This window comes from Megalops cyprinoides, chromosome 3 (genome assembly GCF_013368585.1).
Source record: "Megalops cyprinoides isolate fMegCyp1 chromosome 3, fMegCyp1.pri, whole genome shotgun sequence".
Taxonomy (NCBI): Eukaryota; Metazoa; Chordata; class Actinopteri; order Elopiformes; family Megalopidae; genus Megalops; species Megalops cyprinoides.
In genome coordinates, this window is record NC_050585.1 from 171,700 (window position 1) to 190,138 (window position 18,439).

The 18,439-nt window shown below is 37.2% G+C and overlaps 1 protein-coding gene across 3 annotated transcripts in view; it reads right to left on the reverse strand.

The window, feature by feature from the left end:
• Positions 1–1,481: 1,481 nt before the first annotated feature.
• The window catches only part of LOC118775541 (glutamate receptor 3-like), a 104,955-nt gene continuing 87,997 nt past the window's right edge, over positions 1,482–18,439 (reverse strand). Inside the window, exons 13-15 of one of the 3 annotated variants that reach the window (XM_036525505.1) lie at positions 12,939–13,186; positions 12,176–12,290; positions 1,482–1,905 (exon numbers count right to left, since the gene is read on the reverse strand). In XM_036525505.1, coding sequence (XP_036381398.1) covers positions 1,660–1,905; positions 12,176–12,290; positions 12,939–13,186 — 609 coding nt within the window. In that variant the 3' untranslated portion in view covers positions 1,482–1,659. The remainder of the gene's footprint in view (positions 1,906–12,175; positions 12,291–12,938; positions 13,187–18,439) is intronic. The other 2 variants (XM_036525506.1, XM_036525508.1) reach the window with 2 other exon arrangements.

Consider the following 18,439-nt stretch of genomic DNA (forward strand, 5'->3'; position numbering starts at 1 on the left):
AACAGGAAATGTTTTTATATGTACTCTTTATGTACTGGTTATTGTGTTCCACAGTCAGAGGGAGGTAGTCCTACAACGACAATGCTGTCAATTGTGCAAGTGAAATCCCAGGTCAATCCCTCCACTGGGAAACTGCTGTAATATTTGCTTTATTGAGACATATTCTTGTTTGCACTTACTCAGGTTTGTTGCTACTGTTACTCCACATTTTCTTTCATCTTTCCTTTGATCTGTGAATTACTATCCCCAGTATCTCACTACTCATAAACAAACACTACCTCAGGCATCAGATCCATATTTTGGGAATACTGTGCCTATACGAATTTCTCAGAACCATCCAAAAGGTTTAACCAATCATTCTACTCAAAGGAGGCATATATAATACCGTTTGAGAGCATTAAACTATAAATGATAAATTTCTTGTGAATTCTCATATTATAGATTGGACAGTACAGATCATATGAATGCAAATGAATTAATAGACCACTACTTAATTCATATATTTATTGTTTTGGTGGCCAGATTACTTTAGATTATTGTTATTAAGATGCTTGCTAATAAGAAGAAACTCTCAAAAGCATGTTTTTATACACTTTTATTTACAAAATGTATTAAAATTCCTTGTATTCCCACACATGCAGTTCTTACTGTTTTATAATTATTAAGTTGCTTGGAAATATTCTGTTTTCTGAAGTAAATAAAATTTGCATTTCAACTGCAGACTTCCTACTATGAAGTAAGCAGCAGGGTTGATTCATTTAGCAGATGTTCTTATGCAGAACTACTTACAAAGTGAATCTAACATAACAGCATGAAATGTTTTACAAACAAGGTATCAGTATCAGGATAACTAAAACTGGATACTTTGACCAACATCAAACATCTGATGATTTGACTATTTTAGATTACTTTTACAATTCATCACTTTGGACATTGGACATTCATATCATACCAGTGTTTTAGCCTGGAAAACTGGACTAGATGGTGCTGACATACACTACATGGACAAAAGTTTGCGAATGCCTGACCATTACATTGTAATAACATTGTATTCAACTACATATACTTTAATATGGAGTTGGTCCCCCTTTTGCAGCTATAACAGCTTCCACTCTTCTTGGAAGGCTTTCCACAAGATTTTGGAGTGCTTCTGTGGGAATTTGTGCCCATTCATTCTGTAGAGCATTTATGAGGTCAGGCACTGATGTTGGATGAGAAGGCCTGGCTCACAATCTCCTTTCCAGTTCATCCCAAAGGTGCTGGATGGGGTTGAGGTCAGGGCTCTGTGCGGGCCAGTCAAGTTCTTCCACACCCAACTCATCAAACCATGTCTTTATAGTCCTTGCTTTGTGCACTGGGGTACAGTCATGCTGGAATAGAGAAGGGCCTTCCCCAAACTTTTGCCACAAAGTTGGAAGCATAGCATTGTCCAAAATGTCTTGGTATGCTGAAGCATTAAGATTGCCCCTCACTGGAGATAAGGGGCCTAGCCCAAACCCTGAAAACAGGTGTGGCCAAATACTTTTGTCCATATAGTGTAGATTACACACTGAATGTCACATAACTATCACATTGCAAAAGCAGGATCTGGTATGCTAAATGAAGTAACCAAACAACAGAAATAAAGTGAGCTTCAAAGTCTAGTGGTGGAATGTACCTCTAGATTTTAACAGTCTCTGTTCCATAGACATTGTAGCCTTCTCGGTATGTGGCAAAATTCTGGGGATTTGCTGGAGAAGCTGACTTAAGGTTTTGTGCATTCTTTTCAAGCTTCAGTCTTTTGGTTTCAGCCCGTGACTTGTAACAGAACTCTATCAAAGCCACTGTCATTGCCAGGCCCAGCCCTCCAACAAGAATATAGAAGACTCCTGCTACATTGCTCAGGCTCAGAGCGCTTGTCTTGTCCTAAAAGAGGTGAAGAGGAAAGTGTGAAGAAAGATGAGTAACAGCAAACTCCTAAAACAGAGAAGTTTTGACTCCCTATATTCTTTCAGAGGCTTCTGATTTAAACTTCTGAAAAGGTTAAAACTCACATTTGTACAACTCTCTCTGAAGCTCTATTGAAATAATTTCACAACTTCCTTGTAAAAATGATATTAATGCTAGCAACAGCACATTTGACATAATGATGTTACTGAAGGTGTACACAGTTAATCATCCAACATCATTTATCTTCCATAAAATTTTCTAACAGCTATTGTTTCTATTGTTTTGACTGCAATAGTTTCCCCCTTAAAAACTCAAGCTGAGTTCAGCATTTTTGAGAACTGAAAAAGCTGGACAGATGAATACAGTGCATGCATTCAGTCTGTTATGGTCCAGAGATGTCAGTAACTTACAGGTCAAACCATTTTACAAGTCCTGACTTAACTAGCTGTGCAAAATATCAGCTACAACTCTGTGTGACTATACTAATGTAAAGATTTATTTTTTATCACTGTTCCATTAGCATATACATTAAAAGGGAAGCTTCAAGGAGTAAATGCAACCATTTTGCTTCTTACCTCCTGAAAATAAATAGAATATATTAGTAAAAGCTTAAGCAGGTTTGCAGGTTAAGCATATGAGCTTTGTTGTAGTGTTTACACTGATGTAGCTTTATAATGAGTACAGATCCAAAGAAAGATTAGCAGAGGGCCATGTAATGGGTAGTTATCTCAGAGGGTTAAATAACTGATTTATTAAATTCCTTAACTTCCTATAGTATGCAAACAAAATGTTCTATTTGAGAAAAGTCCACACATGCACCAGCTTAATTTGTTGCATCTCCTCATGCTGCCACTACGGCAGTACATTGTGAGTACCCACTGATGTTTCCCTTTTTCGCATAAGAGGGAGTAAATAACCACTTTCCACAAAGCGGATTTGAATATAATGAGAAAGAAGTGTTCTCTCAATGCAAGTGGGCTAATGAACAAGTCCATACAACACTCAACATTACACAAAGTATATACTGTACTTGTAGACAGAGAGGAGGGGTGTTTTTGGTAACCCATTTCAGACACACTCCCCTGTCATCATTTCAGTAATTTGGGAAAAAGCGATCCCCTCTGGAATTCTTGTCAAAATCATAATGCTCCAGTGTTGGTTGATACAGTTAAAAAAATCTGAGTGGGTCTGTAACACAATACTGTTTAAAATCACATCCTCTCCCATTAGTGTCAAGCACTGTTCGACATGTAGAGACAGAAGAGAGGTAATTCAACTCAATATGTAGGAAACAATGTTAAAAAAAACTTCATTAATAATTGGTATAAACAGTTCTGATGTTCTAACTCTTGGCATACACGTCATAATTTAAGTGTCAACATTTACATATAATAATTTTTACAAGTTTTATTTGTATAGTAGTTTTTGCACTGTTGTATAGTTTGTGTTTAGTATAGTACCATTTGTAGGCTTTTTACTCATACACATGAACAAAGCAGACTAAACGAAAGCAAGCTGTGCATTCAGTCAAACAAAAAAATAGAAATGTCAGGCACAGAAATGGAGTGACAATAACTCTACATTATATGAGAAGGTTAAATGTTGTTGGTAAGATGCAAAAAATATTAAATATTAAAAGCTTAAAAGAAAAAAAAAACTGATGAATATTCTCAGCAAAGAATTGGTTAAATTGAATTTAACAGCCAAATTCTGCACAACCAAAACCTGATTGTTGACATTCAGTTTAATTTGATATTTAAATTACCATTGACACAATTAAATGTCAAACAGTAGCAATATGGGGCAGCTATTTCATTGTAGGACTATTTCAGGAAACTTGTTTGGTTCATCAAGGTGAGTGTAGAAAGGGTTTTCAGGTTTTTTAAGAGAACAAAGACTGGATACATGTTATTTTAAAGCATTATCCTGTGTGACTAGCTGGCTGGCTAGTCAAACAACAAGGCTCAGAGATGTAGTGGGTTAATCTTGTTCTAAAACCTAATCAGCTTTAAGAGATTCCGTGTCTGGACACCAGTTGTAAACTGGGATGAGGCAAGGGGCAAATGCTATATTAGTCAATGCAAAAGGTTCCAAAGCAATTCCCTAATTTGCAGTTTTCAGGCGTGTGAAGTGTGAAAGGCAGAGTAGATCATCATTTTAATGTGATGTGGCATGCTGTAAAAAGTCAAATTTAATTATCCTAGTTTGAAATTCATCTGTGTTTCTGTGTTTTTATACGTGTACCATCCTATATTGTATCCTACAGGTATCTAATTGTGAAGTTAGTGTTGCAGTCATATTGCATTTTTTTCTGAAATTTCTCAGCTGGGCAGCTTACTTTGCAGCCTGACATTTTTTGTTTGTTCCCAGTAGTGACCAATAAAACCATACACTGATGAAGCTTTGACTGCTGATTCTCTCCACATGTAGCAGAAAGCAATACACACCCATGCACTGCCTTCATGTGCAATCGAGAAAGTCACTCATATTGCTGTTTCTTCAGTTTCATTTGGAAGGAGCTCTCAAAGGGTGAATAAAACATCATACAAGAAAAAAAAATCCCTCATTGCCCAAGCAAAAGTTGGCAGTGCAAATATTCCTGTTAACTTTTCTCTTGTTCTAAACATAATCATAGTAAAAGCAATTGCTTTGATAATAGCCTTTTTACCGTACATGTCCATAGCACAATATAGCACAATAATTACTGTGTATACACTTAATGAATGCTAACTAGCATAATCACAACAACAAAAATAACAGACAACTGTACAAATAGTGCTTGAAGAGAGAAAATAAAGAGAAAATAAACTTTTTACAGCCATCCAATAGTTAGCTAACCATGGCAATCTACAGTATCAACAGAGTTGTTTGTTCAGTGTGGTTTTGATGTCCGTCGTACACAAGTCTTGCCTTTATATACGAAACTCAGTCACAGCATGCGATTCCAAAAATGACCTTATTTAGGAGATGTATAAACTGCTAACAGTGACAACACTGTTTAATAAAATTGCAATTAACAAAAGCTGAGGATATGACCAATGTTTTACAGTAGAATAACGAAAGAACTGGCCCCAGCATTTTCATATTGTTATTAACTTAACTGTCTTTCATCTATGGGTATGTTATCCATCGGTAGCAACATACGTAGTAACACTTGAACATCTTGAATGTACACTTGAAATGAAACACTTGAATGTAAGCCCCAGCAAATGTATCCTGTTAATTTTGCAATGTAGCAAATGTCTATTTATTTCACTTAGATATTTATTTTATTTTATATTCATTTAGTTTTATTCCTTCATCTAAAGTACAAGGGCCTAGTTACAGTAGACTACATGTTTGCACAATGACATCAGCTCAAAAGGAAAACCCATTTTCATAACATAGATCCAAATTTGAATACTGCCACAGTTCTGTCACACAGCAAATTAAACTGGTGCATCTGTATTTCAGACCTGACTTGGCAGTCATGTCACTTGACAGTCAAACACCATTTGTTAGTTTTAAGTAGGTTTTCAGTATATGAAACTTTATTTGTTGGCCACACTGCAGGCATCTACAGTATTTAATAAGAACAATGTCCATGAAAATAAGAAGCAATGCTAATAAGTGAAGTTTAAAAAACAAACAACCTTAATAAAAACAGCATCATGGTTATATACTGTGTGTGTGTATGTGTGGTATGTGTGTGTATATAACAGTGGCATGCAAAGGTTTGAGCTCCCTTGGTTACTGTGAATAGTTAAATGAGTAGAAGATGAACTGATCTCCAAAAGGCATAAAGTTAAAGATGAAACATGCTTTTAAACATTTTAAGCAAGATTAGTGTATTATTTTTGTTTTGTACAATTTTATAATGAAAAAAGGAAAGGAGCACCATGCAAACGTTTGGGCACCCCAAGAGATTTGAGCTCTCAAATAACTTTTACCAAGGTCTCAGACCTTAATTAGCTTGTTAGGGCTATGGCTTGTTCACAATCATCATTAGGAAAGGCCAGGTGAAGCAAATTTCAAAGCTTTATAAATACTCTGACTCCTTAAACCTTGTCCCAACAATCAGCAGCCATGGGCTACTCTAAGCAGCTGCCTAGCACTCTGAAAATTAAAATAATTGATGCCCACAAAGTAGGAGAAGAATATAAGAAGATAGCAAAGCGTTTTCAGGTAGCTGTTTCCTGAGTTCATAATGTAAGTAAGAAATGGCTGTTAACAGGAACAGTGGAGGTCAAGTTGAGGTCTGGAAGATCAAGAAAACTTTCCGAGAGAACTGCTCGTAGGATTGCTAGAAAAGCAAATCAAAACCCCCGTTTGACTGCAAAAGACCTTAAGGAAGATTTAGCAGACTCTGGAGTGGTGGTGCACTGTTCTACTGTGCAGCGACACCTGCACAAATATGACCTTCATGGAAGAGTCATCAGAAGAAAACCTTTCCTGCATCCTCACCACAAAATTCACCGTCAAGTCCGTCAAGTCAGAAGGAACATCTAAAGCAAACATCACATGTAAACACACCTCAAAATCCACAATGGACTACCTCAGGAAGTGCAAGCTGAAAGTTTTGCCATGGCCCTCACAATCCCTGACCTAAACATCATCGAAAATCTGTGGATAGGCCTCAAAAGCGCAGTGCATGCAAGACAGCCCAAGAATCTCACAGAACTAGAAGCCTTTTGCAAGGATGAATGGGTGAAAATCCCCCAAACAAGAATTGAAAGACTCTTAGCTGGCTACAAAAAGCATTTACAAGCTATGATACTGTATTTAAAATATTAAAGAAATGTATCATCTTTAACTTTATGCCTTTTAGAAATCAGGTAATCTTTTATTCACTTAGCTATTTACAGTAACAGAAATTTTGCCCAGGGGTGCCCAAAGTTTTGCATACAGTGGAATGCAAAACTTATACACACTTAAACAAAACTTGATCATTAAAAAAGAAAGAAAGATATTTTGAGATACTCTTTTTGTTTTAGATATGAACAGTAGGTCAAAATGTAATTTAGAGTCATTACAAAAGACCTGTGGTGACTAACCTTACTTCCAGAGTCCTCGGCTCTACATTCACCCTTACCGTACCACCATTTGTTTTTCAGCTTGTCTAAGCTGCCTTGTTCACTGAGTTTCAATACTGCAAGGTTTATAGGAGTTCTTCAAGTGGGAAATAACATAAATAACATTATATTATGTTATTTTATGTTATTCAATTTAAAACTACTTATTACATTACAAAGCGATAAAGCAGGTTTCCTGGCCAATACAACATCACAGAGTGCAGGCATAATAATAGCTGTACTCAAGCTACTCTAAAGTGCCAGGGCCTGCCCATATCGCTTTGAGTAATCGGCACAAACTGTTAAAAAGGTCATAAAGTTGGTGTTTACAGAATCAATATATGTAGAGCAATACATAAACAGGGATTTGCAATAGTTCATGGTGTAAAAGCCTCATTGTGTATGTACCTTTTATACCAGTACTAAATAGTTTGATCTAACAGGAACTCTTACTTGATTAACAGAAAAAGAAAAGCAAGCAGTTGACTTTTGAACTAGATGAGGAGAATAGTAGCCAAAATAGAAGAGCCAAAATGTCTTACAAAATAGAATACCTACAAGCTTGCTCTGAGCAACTGTAGCCTCCTGTACTCTACATTCAAGGCTGTTTGTTTACCTTGATATACAACATATGTACATCATTCCCATCATAGACTGTGTCACTGACACTGGTAAACAGTCCCCATTAATTTCATAGAAAGTAGAGTATTTTTGGGGCTAGGTTTGTCTAGACCAGGGGATGGCAACCCGTGGCTCTTTAGCCCCTCTCTAGTGGCTCCATAGGTTTGTCAAAAAAAATAATGAAGTGAATAACATTTTTTACATTTTGCTATCATTGTTGTAGGCCTAAAGTCATCCTTACATTATCCGATGTTCAAAATTTATTGCGTGATATTATTTTCGAGAACGATAAAATAACGCATGAACACACGAACACACTACAGTAAACAAAGAACAACAACCGTATGCTTTTGATTTTTCCTTAAGTCTCGCACAATAGACCAATACTTCCATGTCGTCACACAGGGGGCTGGTGGCAGAAAGTGGCTTTGGCTCCCGTAGACTTACATGCAAAATTCGCGACTTTCTCAATGTTATTAAATAACTTTACCATGTTTATATAATGTTGGTATATTTTTTTGCATTGTAGCAGTCACATACTACCAAATATATTCTCACCAACATGATCACGAGTAACTTTAGAGATTTATTTTAACGCAGGTTTTCCATCATAAAGATAGCTGACCGAATGCATGTGTCAGCCAGCACTTAACAGTCACCAAGCGTCTTGGCTAGTTTTGAGATAAATTAACTTATTGATTATCTAAGTGCCTTAGATAAAACATAAAACTTCACATTGGGATTTCATTTTTTATTAATATTACACCTGACAGCACAACTCTTCGCTATTACTATTAGGCTACTGGGGATCCGTTAATATGTGGCTAAACTGCTACCTAGCTGCTAACTCTAGGTAACATTACTAGCCTGCAGATTCCCCATACAATCATATGGTCTTCCCTGAATCGGACACGTTACCTTTACAATTTTTTTGTAATTGCAGGCGCACAGAATCATTACTGTAGACAGATATTATTTAATATGCATCTGATAGATCATGTAAAAATTATAAAATGTAAGATTACATGATGATAACACAATAAACACACTGTCGAGAATGGTCAATTTTCTGTTGGTACTGTGGCTTTCTGCCACCAGCTAATGCTCATGCGCCGCAATGTTTGTAAATATAGGAAATGCAAAGTTAAAGTACCAAATAATCATAAATAGCCTACCACAGCCACCTTGTGATAAAACATATGAATGAATGCTCATTTAGACCTATTAGCAATGTTGATAGGCTAATTTAGACTGATACGCTGTGGTAGGCTACCTCAAATAGGCTATTTTTTGTGGCTCCTGACAGATTTTTTTTTTTTCTTGCCAAAAATGGCTCTTTAGATAGTAAAGGTTGCCAAACCCTGGTCTAGACCCCACAGCCTGCCTGCAGGTGTACTCAGCCCCCTTCTCCTCTCTCTTTACATGCAATCTCTTGGCTACATCATCTCCTCCCATGGGTTGTCATACCACTTCAATGCTTATGACCCTTAACTTTCCCTGCCTTTTCCTTCATCTGACACACAAGTCCCTGCATGCATCTCAACTTGCCTGAAGGATATTTCACAGTGGATCGTGGACCACTGCCTACAGCTTAATCTGTGCAATATGCAAAGAATCCGCCCTTACCTATATATTCTATGCAGCTCCCAGTTCAGGCCCTCGTTTTCTCATGCCTGGACTACTTTAACTACCTCTTTGCTTGTCTTCCACCTTCTGCCATCAAACCCCTGCAACTAACCCAGAATGCAGCTGTACAAATTCCCATGGTGGTCAGGACAGCAGAATCACTGGCCATCTTCCAATGCAGACTGAAGACCCATCTCCTCAGACTGCATCTCAGTTCCATCTCAATCCCCACACCCTAACACCTGCTAGGTATTGCAATCTGCTATGGATTCTGTGATCTAGTGACTGTGATGTATGGTAGTGTGTGTACTTGGACGTCTAGTCTGATTAGCACAACTTAACTTGTGGTAGGTCTTGAATAGTGTTACTGGTCGTAAGCATGGTCTGACACTGTTGTTCATTCAACTTGAATGGATACACTTCTGCTCTTTCGTGCTGGAAGTCTCTGTGAGTAACAATGCCTGCTAATTACATGTAATGTAATGTAATGCAATGTAATCTAAGACAGCGTTCAGGATATTCTGCCTGTCTTTCTCAATGAACAGTTGTGCTTTCTGTTGCTTGGTCCAGTTAACAAAATGGTGTTGAGCTGCTGTTAATGCATTGTGGAAGACTCATTAGTAATAATTACAAGCCACTGTTGCAACATTTTTTTGGGTTAGTTAGCTGCTGGGCGACATTGTGTTACGTATGGTCTGGATGATGGTTAAAGTACAGCTACACTTAACAAAGACTGAGTTAGCTGACTGAAAACCAATTCTGAATTAAAGTGTTTTCAAAAGGCTAAATCAATCTGTTTGATTGTGCTGTAGGGCTTTGGTGTTGAAAAAAACGTTATCTACATGATTGCCACATCCACTTTGTTCTTTTTTTTTCTGAAAGAAGACAAGCATTTGTAATTGGACGCCCACTATAGTCCATAAAACTGCCCAATTGACTTTTACAGTGAGGAGTTGTGCTTGTGTCCCATGTCAAATCTTTAAAAACATACAAAAATTAAGTGTAAACATGCAGTAATAACTCATGGAGAGTTTCCCTTAATTGTGCTGGGTGGCTAGACTGTTATATGTCTAGACTGACTGTCTTGCCCTATGGAGAAAATTCTCAGGTACTGTTTGTCTGACAGGCAAGGGCTTGACGTGGATAGCTAATATTCAGTACACAGTGTCTTGGCTGATCCTGGAGAGAGCTACTATGACCCAGAGCTTAACATAATTAGGGCTGTCGATCAATTTAAAAAATTAACTAATCACACAATTTGCTGTGATTTATCGCTTTTTTTCTTCTTAAGACTGAAGCTTGTAATAATGAATATTTATGTAAATGTAAAATCATGGAATTAATGTAGAATCGACACAAAGGAAGTATATTTAAATTCAAATACTATTGTTTAATAGCATCTTTCCTAGTAATGACACATTGATTGAGAAATCTTTCCAACTAGGTGTGAGGAACCTGGCTTTAGATGACTCATCGCCCAAAATGTGTTTATTGTGTGCATGACATTTTATTTGAAATGTACTAGAAAATATACAAAAATATTTTACTACTCTTGCAGTAGAGCATTCTGTGTGTGGATATTCTGAACAAAAATGTACAATTCTGCTATTGTCCTTAAAGAGAGAAAACACATCAGCTTCATGTTTGGACAGTATCTAAACCGCATGCCTTTGTAATAACTATTGAATTTCTTGTGTGTGCTTTGTGACACATTCAACTCACAAAATGCAAAACCAAACATAAGTAAAAACATAATTATTTCAACCTGCACGTTGATGCTGCTCATTCCCGAGTGCATTTTGTGAGACTTATTCATGAAAATTGTACAATATTGCCACCTACTGGTGAAAATGGTGTAACTTCGTGCAATTTCGATCGAAGTAAAGCTGCGAGTGGTGCCTGTATTTATTAGTTGAAAGCTTTTTAAAGTGAGACTTTCAGCCTAAAACTCCATCCTTGTCCTTATCCATCATTAGCCAGGAAGGATCGGTTTGGCGGCACATGTCGTCACAGGTCATAGGTCAGCCGCCACAGGAAGTAAACAAAATGCAGCTGCGTTACTTGCGTTAATTTTTTAACGCGTTAAATATTTCAAATTAATTAATAATTCATGTGTTAATTTTAACAGCACTAAACATAACATAACATAACATTAGGGACTTGTGAACTACAAGTATAAACAGAGGACTCAGCAGGCTCTGATCCAGGATGGTGCCATTGTTTTAACAATTCAATGGTACCCTTAGGACGGCACTTGGTCTTAAATGCTTTAGTAAATATTCAGCTGTACATTAACTTGAGCTGTATACATATTCATTAGCAAAAAAAAAAAAAAAGAGACAATTCATGAAAATACCTTTGTGTATGCACTGCTAATGTTTTCAGTGCATTGATTTCATATATGCTGTTATACTTCGGGTACACTGGTTTACTTTACCCAACATGTAATCACCATTGGGCAGCTTGCTTGTAGTTACTATCTTTGACAGCTGCAGGGCAATGCCTACTTAATTTGATTGAGGATTACACAGAAAAAACACACGAGGAACACATAACTTCAGTCTGAGAAAGAAGTTTGATGAATGAATACAGAACAGTAGATGTATTCACATGTTGACTGGTACCACAAATAGTGATGCCACAACAAAATATATTCAAACATATGCATACAAAGAGGAAAAATATTTCCCTGTTTTGTCTGTTGCTGATATCTGCCACTTACAGCTACACACATTTCTATATACAATGTCACTAAAAATGATTTGACCTTGTTTTCCATCATTAGTCAAGTAAGGGTTCCTGGTTTGATCTCAGTTGCTCAAATAACTGGAAAAGTCACAAGACTGAAAGGCTGTATGGAGCCCTGGGTGACCCATTTGGGTTAGGAACAACAGCCTTGCCGATTACTCTGCATTATGGTACCCGATTATGGTGACATTGAGGCTGACCTTAGAGTCACCTCCCCCGCTGCCGCACTCTCCCTTGTCGTACCACCATTTGTTTTTCAATTTGTCCAAGAGGCCCTGCTCGTTCAGTTTTAAAACTGCCAGGTTAACAGCATTTCTTGAAACGATAAAACATAATTTGTAAGTAAAATGTATATCTGTGAGAAATCTTATGTAGAATCATAATGATAATGGTGATGTAAATATAAACAATCAAAATGATAATGACAAAAGGACAAATTGGTTTAGAATTTCATGGATATGCAGAGAAGGAAATGTTAAACATAGGGAAGGTGGCATGAAGGATCATGTAACTCGAAGCTGAAGTGTGCCAGATGGGAACAGTCATCACTGAGAGGCAAAGTAAAAACAAATACCAATTAAGATATGTCGTAAGTGACAGCTCCAGTTTTGTGAGATAATCTGAACTAGTGAATTGAAAACCACAATAAACATTAATGGACGGCACACAAGACAGAAGGAAAAAGAGAGGAAAAGAGAAAAAAATCAAAGGAAACATAAACATTCTTAGAGATTAGGCAAATATAACTCTTCATATACCAACTATGATATCCTTGTTTAGCTAAGTTATACATAAAACAGAAAGAAACCAGAAACACATGAATAGTATAATTTACACAATATAACAAACTACCATTACCTCGTGATGTTCACCAATAAAAAAGGGAGAAATGACAACACAGGACATCAGGGTGGGTGGAATACTATAACAACACAGACAATATTGTTATATTATTCCACCCACCTTAATGCTGAGCCCTTGGGGGTCGCCACGCCATAACCCTTTGAGTCGAGATTTCCGCCGACTTTCATCGTATCACATGGCTTCCGCTGTTCAATGTACTCATTCATGGTGGATTCAAGTAGGAAGGCAAACTTGCCCTTTGACTTTCGTACCCGGGCAACCCCATCAGGTGTTGTCTTGGCAAACACAGAGGGTTCTGCAGATTTCATGTATGACCACATTTTTTCATACACTGCTATTTTGGAACGCTGTGTGGAGAAGAAAGGGAGAAAAAATCAGGTTCAAATATAAAGTCTACAATAACTACAGGTATTTGAAAAGGATCTTGTACTTCATAATCATGGTGTACTGGAAGGCCTCATAACACTCTGTGTCAGGTTATCATGAAATACAAATGTATTTCAATATAGAATAATTGATATCTTCAACCTCAAAAGGTGCTGCAGTTTGAGGCCTCAAGGGTGTTGAAAATTTGCTCTCTTATGAGTTAAAATGGGACTATGAACTTCACATCACATTTTTACTGTAATGGGGTTAATATAAATGATAAAATTTTAATTGATAAAGCATTAACAACTGGGCCTTAGAACCACGTAAACTAGCAGTAAATGAGACTGGCAGCAGGAAAAAAAAATCCAGCTTAATATTAAGAGAAGCATACAAAAGTACAGAGATGACCCTCACTTTCATTTTATTTAAAAGAAGGAAGTGGGGAAAAATAACAGAAAACACAAGAAAAAACGAAAGGAATACTTCAACTTCTTCCCTTAACCAGGAATCTGATCCTGCACTTTATTACCTCAGGGCTTTGTTGGCATTGGGTTATCACAAACTATCAGAAAAAAATCACAGTTAGGAATTAATATTTTTATGGAACACTTTAAGATTTGATATTGGAACATGAAGGATAAACCACACATCTTTCATCTCATTATTCCCTTGTTGGCTTCTTTTCAACTGGAATTCACAATCACTGTGTTCATAACTCAGTATATAAATATTTTTAGTTATTGCATTATGGTCCTAATAGTCTCCAATACTATGGGTCAATGACTGTCTACTCATTTTTTCAGTTCAATAATACAAATATCCACATGTTAAATTGAAATGTATGAAGTCCATCTATATTAAATCAAAATTTCAAGATTCAGCCTTATTTTGTAAAAAAAATTAACATGTTCAAATAGAATGTGTATACAGAACTGTTTTTATCTGAAGGGCTGGGAATACTGACTTTAGAACATAAGTGCTGTTACATTTTAACATGCACTAGCATATACTATGAAAATACTGTAAAGCAAAAAAGACAAAGTGGTTGTTTCACTAGTTGTTCTTTATTAGTTACCTACCAAGGTACATGTATTCTCAGATTCACATTATAATGCAGAGCTGGAATACCAGCATGCAATTGTTAATAAACATGACATTATCCCATATATTCAGTAGATGCCAGAGGGGTACAACATATGCCTACAAAGAACCTTTATATTGTGTTTAAATGAAAATATTTCTCCATTTACAAGAAAGAAATAAACAGGTGAACTCTTTCTCCTACTGTCTCTGTTATATTGTTATATTCTGTTATATTCCCATGTTTTTGAATAAACAGGAATATAACAGTTCTAACAAAATGACATGAGTAAATCCCTTAAACCAAACCAGCAAAATGTATTTTTTTTTCCAGTTTCAGTGGAGTGACTACACTGCCACTATCACTGTATAAATAGACAGCTGTGTTTTTTGTTCTCAGATGGTGTTAGAAGTGTGGTGCATGTCTATTTGGAAATTGACAGAGACCAGCGTCCATCTCATCTGCATCATGTGTGATCACTGCAACACCCATGCACATTCTCTGTTTGAGAGCTGGTGTCTTCATGCACTTGTGTCTCCACTGAGGTGGCTGGATTGACTGTTGTGCTACCTGAGGTCCACTTTGCTCTAAAATCTGTGTGTGGAGAGAACCATCTACAAAGACCATGAATGACCAGGGAGGCAAACGTTTTCAGACACTGTGCTAGTTGTCACTGTCACTGTCACCCGGAATAAGCCTCATCCTACCACAGTTCCTGATGTTCAAATATGGGAGTTCTTAGCAGCAGTGTCATAATATGATGTTTCAATCCTCTGTTTCTGTTTGAGTTTCTTGGCTACACCTTTCACCACTTGAGGAAGCAGCTAGAGCTGTGCTGGCAGAGCCTGTGTCATATAAAGGTTACAAACATTTCAAACTGCCATATGTCTGCAAATTTGATAAAAACGATATTTTAAAAAACCGCTCTAATTTACCCCATTCGGCCTGCACTCTTCTGTTACGAACTTTTTAAACTGCTGTATCTCCATGAATACTGGCTCTACATGTATAAATTATACATCAAAATAAAGGTACACTTGTGTAGATTCTCACAATGTCTTCAGTACTGTGATGAATGGTTTTTGAATTATGAGCCTTTGGTTGGTCTTTGGTATGTCCTCACTCTAACCAGATTAATATTCGATGTATGTTGCAATGGAGCCAATCAGAGAGACGTGCTGTAAACTTACTGCGAGAGACAGCGCGTTTGAAGGGGGGGGGGGGGGGGGGGGCAAGTCCAATGCACAAAAACTCCCAATTTCACTTCCGTGTTGGGAAAACACTGTTTTAAAACTGCTATATCACCGCAAATCCTAGCTCTACTCACATTCTGTAGCAAAGCTGAAATGAGTATTTTGTGTGAGCCCTGTGTAAATCCAGTAGGGTAGCAGGTAGCCAAGCAGTTTCAGCGCTTACGTCACTCCCTGAGACTGTATTAGATACTGTTGTTTCCGATAGATCTGGGGGCAAATTGCCTTTAGCTCAACTGGTAACGACGTTGGCTGTAAGGGTTTAGCCAAGCAGTGACCCAGATAACATCCATTCAAAGACACAACGCAGTCTACACCCATTACAATTTCATGTTTGTATTTTAAAATATGTCTTATAAACAGCCATATCTCCATCAATTCTGCCTCTACACACATATCCTGAATTTCCCCAAGGGGATGAATAAAGTATCTATCTATCTATCTATCTATCTATTAGAACAAAGCATTTCTGTGTCAGAGAACATTTAAATAAATACACAATATGAAAACTCCCCATTTTCCAATAAATTGGCCGCAGGGTTCTAGCTTGGATGATAAATACAATTTAATTCACCATTGTAAAAGTGTGAATTACATTTTACAAAGCTAAGTAACCTCAATATGGGGAGTGGCCAATGCTGCAAAATGTTACTTAGCCGACTACAACATTTTCAATGGCATAAGATGGCAGGCAAATTAAGATGGTGAGGAAAAAGAAGGTAAAAATGTATTGTGTATACATGTGAGATCCTAATGTTTACTGAGGCTAGATGGCCCGGAACTAAATGTCTGTAATGTTAGCAGAGTCAGACCAGACCATGTCATTGTGGTTATTTCTGAATAGGAAAGTACAAAACGGTATATCTTGGTCTTAGTGTTATATATGTATGGGGAATGCCCAACAACTTGTAACTTGCAGGATGAGGTATCCACCATCCCACACTATGTATACATGATTTGCATATATATAATTTGCTAAATGGGCATCAGTATCATCAAAACACAATATTTAATGCCACTCTTTTTCACATGTGAAAAGGCTGTGGTTTGTGCTGGTTTCTTTTACGCTTTGTACTAATGTGTGGGAAAAATTCCTACAATGCAAAATCAAGATAGGGACTCAACAACCACGAGACCACACCTGTTTGCTTTATGTATTGCTGGCAGAGTGTTGGCTATGGTGGAGATCAGTGATAGGGTTCTTGGGGGGAAGTCCCTTCAACAGATGTGGCTTCCTTCCTGGTGTTTTTTTTACATTTTTTATATGTCACTTTGACCACGTTACACAAGACATCTGTGGCATGGCCAGCAGATGAGACATTCACAGGTGTTAAGGAGAAAGTCTGCTGTAATTCTCTGTTTAAAACAATGCACCATTCATCGAAGTGGGTGGATTTTATGTCCTACATTTCAATGTGTTTAAATCAGAATTCCCCCCATAAGGTCATGGGAGAAATATTGTATAATATCATTAGAAGTTTTATGATGACATCAAGCCATTCAGCCCAGCTGGGCTTGTCATTTTGTCTATTAGTCTAACCCTATTCTTCATATTTTTGAGGGTCTGGACTCCCCTCAATTTTAGGCAGATTACTCGGGATGTTTAACAATTATGCCATGCCATATGGCCATGAGAAATTTTGCTCAGAACTACTTTGACTAATGGAAAGTGCCATCAGGAGTCCTGATGATGTCATGAAATATCTGATTTGCCTTTGTATTTGGCGTAGAATAATTTTTGCTCATTATCATTAAATGGCTGAAAATGAAATCATCAACTGATTATCAAATCATCAAATACTGTTTTTACATTTGAGTTAAATGCTGGCAAAAGTCACAGAAAAAGAGAAATTCACAATATTACCTCTGCATTAAATTTGGTCTAGGCATTACTAAGGTTTTTCAGCACACTGATTTGATACTTCTTTAGCTATATATTGGGTTACTTCACACAACTTGTACTCATCACTAGGAAGACTGCTGAGGACTCAAACCTATCTTAAACAGCAAAATATATAGTCCATACTGGAACGAAGGAAATAGACAATATACTACACTATACAGTAAGTAGTTACTGTATATACATAGACATCAGGTGCTACATAAAATTTATCAATCATGTATATTGTTACTACAAAAAGTGACTTTGTGTTAGCTAAATAGTTACCTAAAGTTTGGGGGGGGGCTGTTGGCTCAGGGTGCATGGGGGTGAGAAGTTGGACCTTGCTGAATTGCCTGGGTATATGGGAGAATACTTGGGGAGCACTGAGCAGAGAAATCCTTGTGAGCCCGGCACTAGTGCAGCGGGAGGATTGGGTGCTGTAGCCCAGGGAGATGGTTGGGGAAAATGGGGGTCAATGTCTGACAGAAAGTACAGCTACTGTTGCATGATTTGGTGGATACTGTGGGGCCTTAGGCTGTGAAATGTTAGTTTGTTGCTTTATAAATGCCATTAAACCCAATGGAGGAGTAAAGTCAACATTACAGTCATTGTAATAAAATCTACAGCCCCTATGATTATCCGGTTAGAAAAAGGCATTGGTACTATTCAAGATACAAATCAATGGTGCAATTTGAAATTTTAAGGCCAAACTGTTCAGTAAATTGTTTGGTATTTTTAAGCAATGTTTGAAATGATGAAAGTTAACATACAGTATTTGTGTTGTCTTGTTTATAAAAACTACCTCACAGATTTCTGCAACTGTAGTCACAATCTGTTGCTTGTCTTGATCAGACTTGGTGTTTAAAAAAAGGTGGTTCAGTGTTAAAATATAGGCCGACTACTCTTGTGATGGTCACATGGTGGGACCAGTGGGGAAATTTCATCAGTTTCAAGTGACTGCATAATGGGTTTTGTTTGTTTGTTTGCTTATAAACAACCTCTCTAGTTATTTAATTAC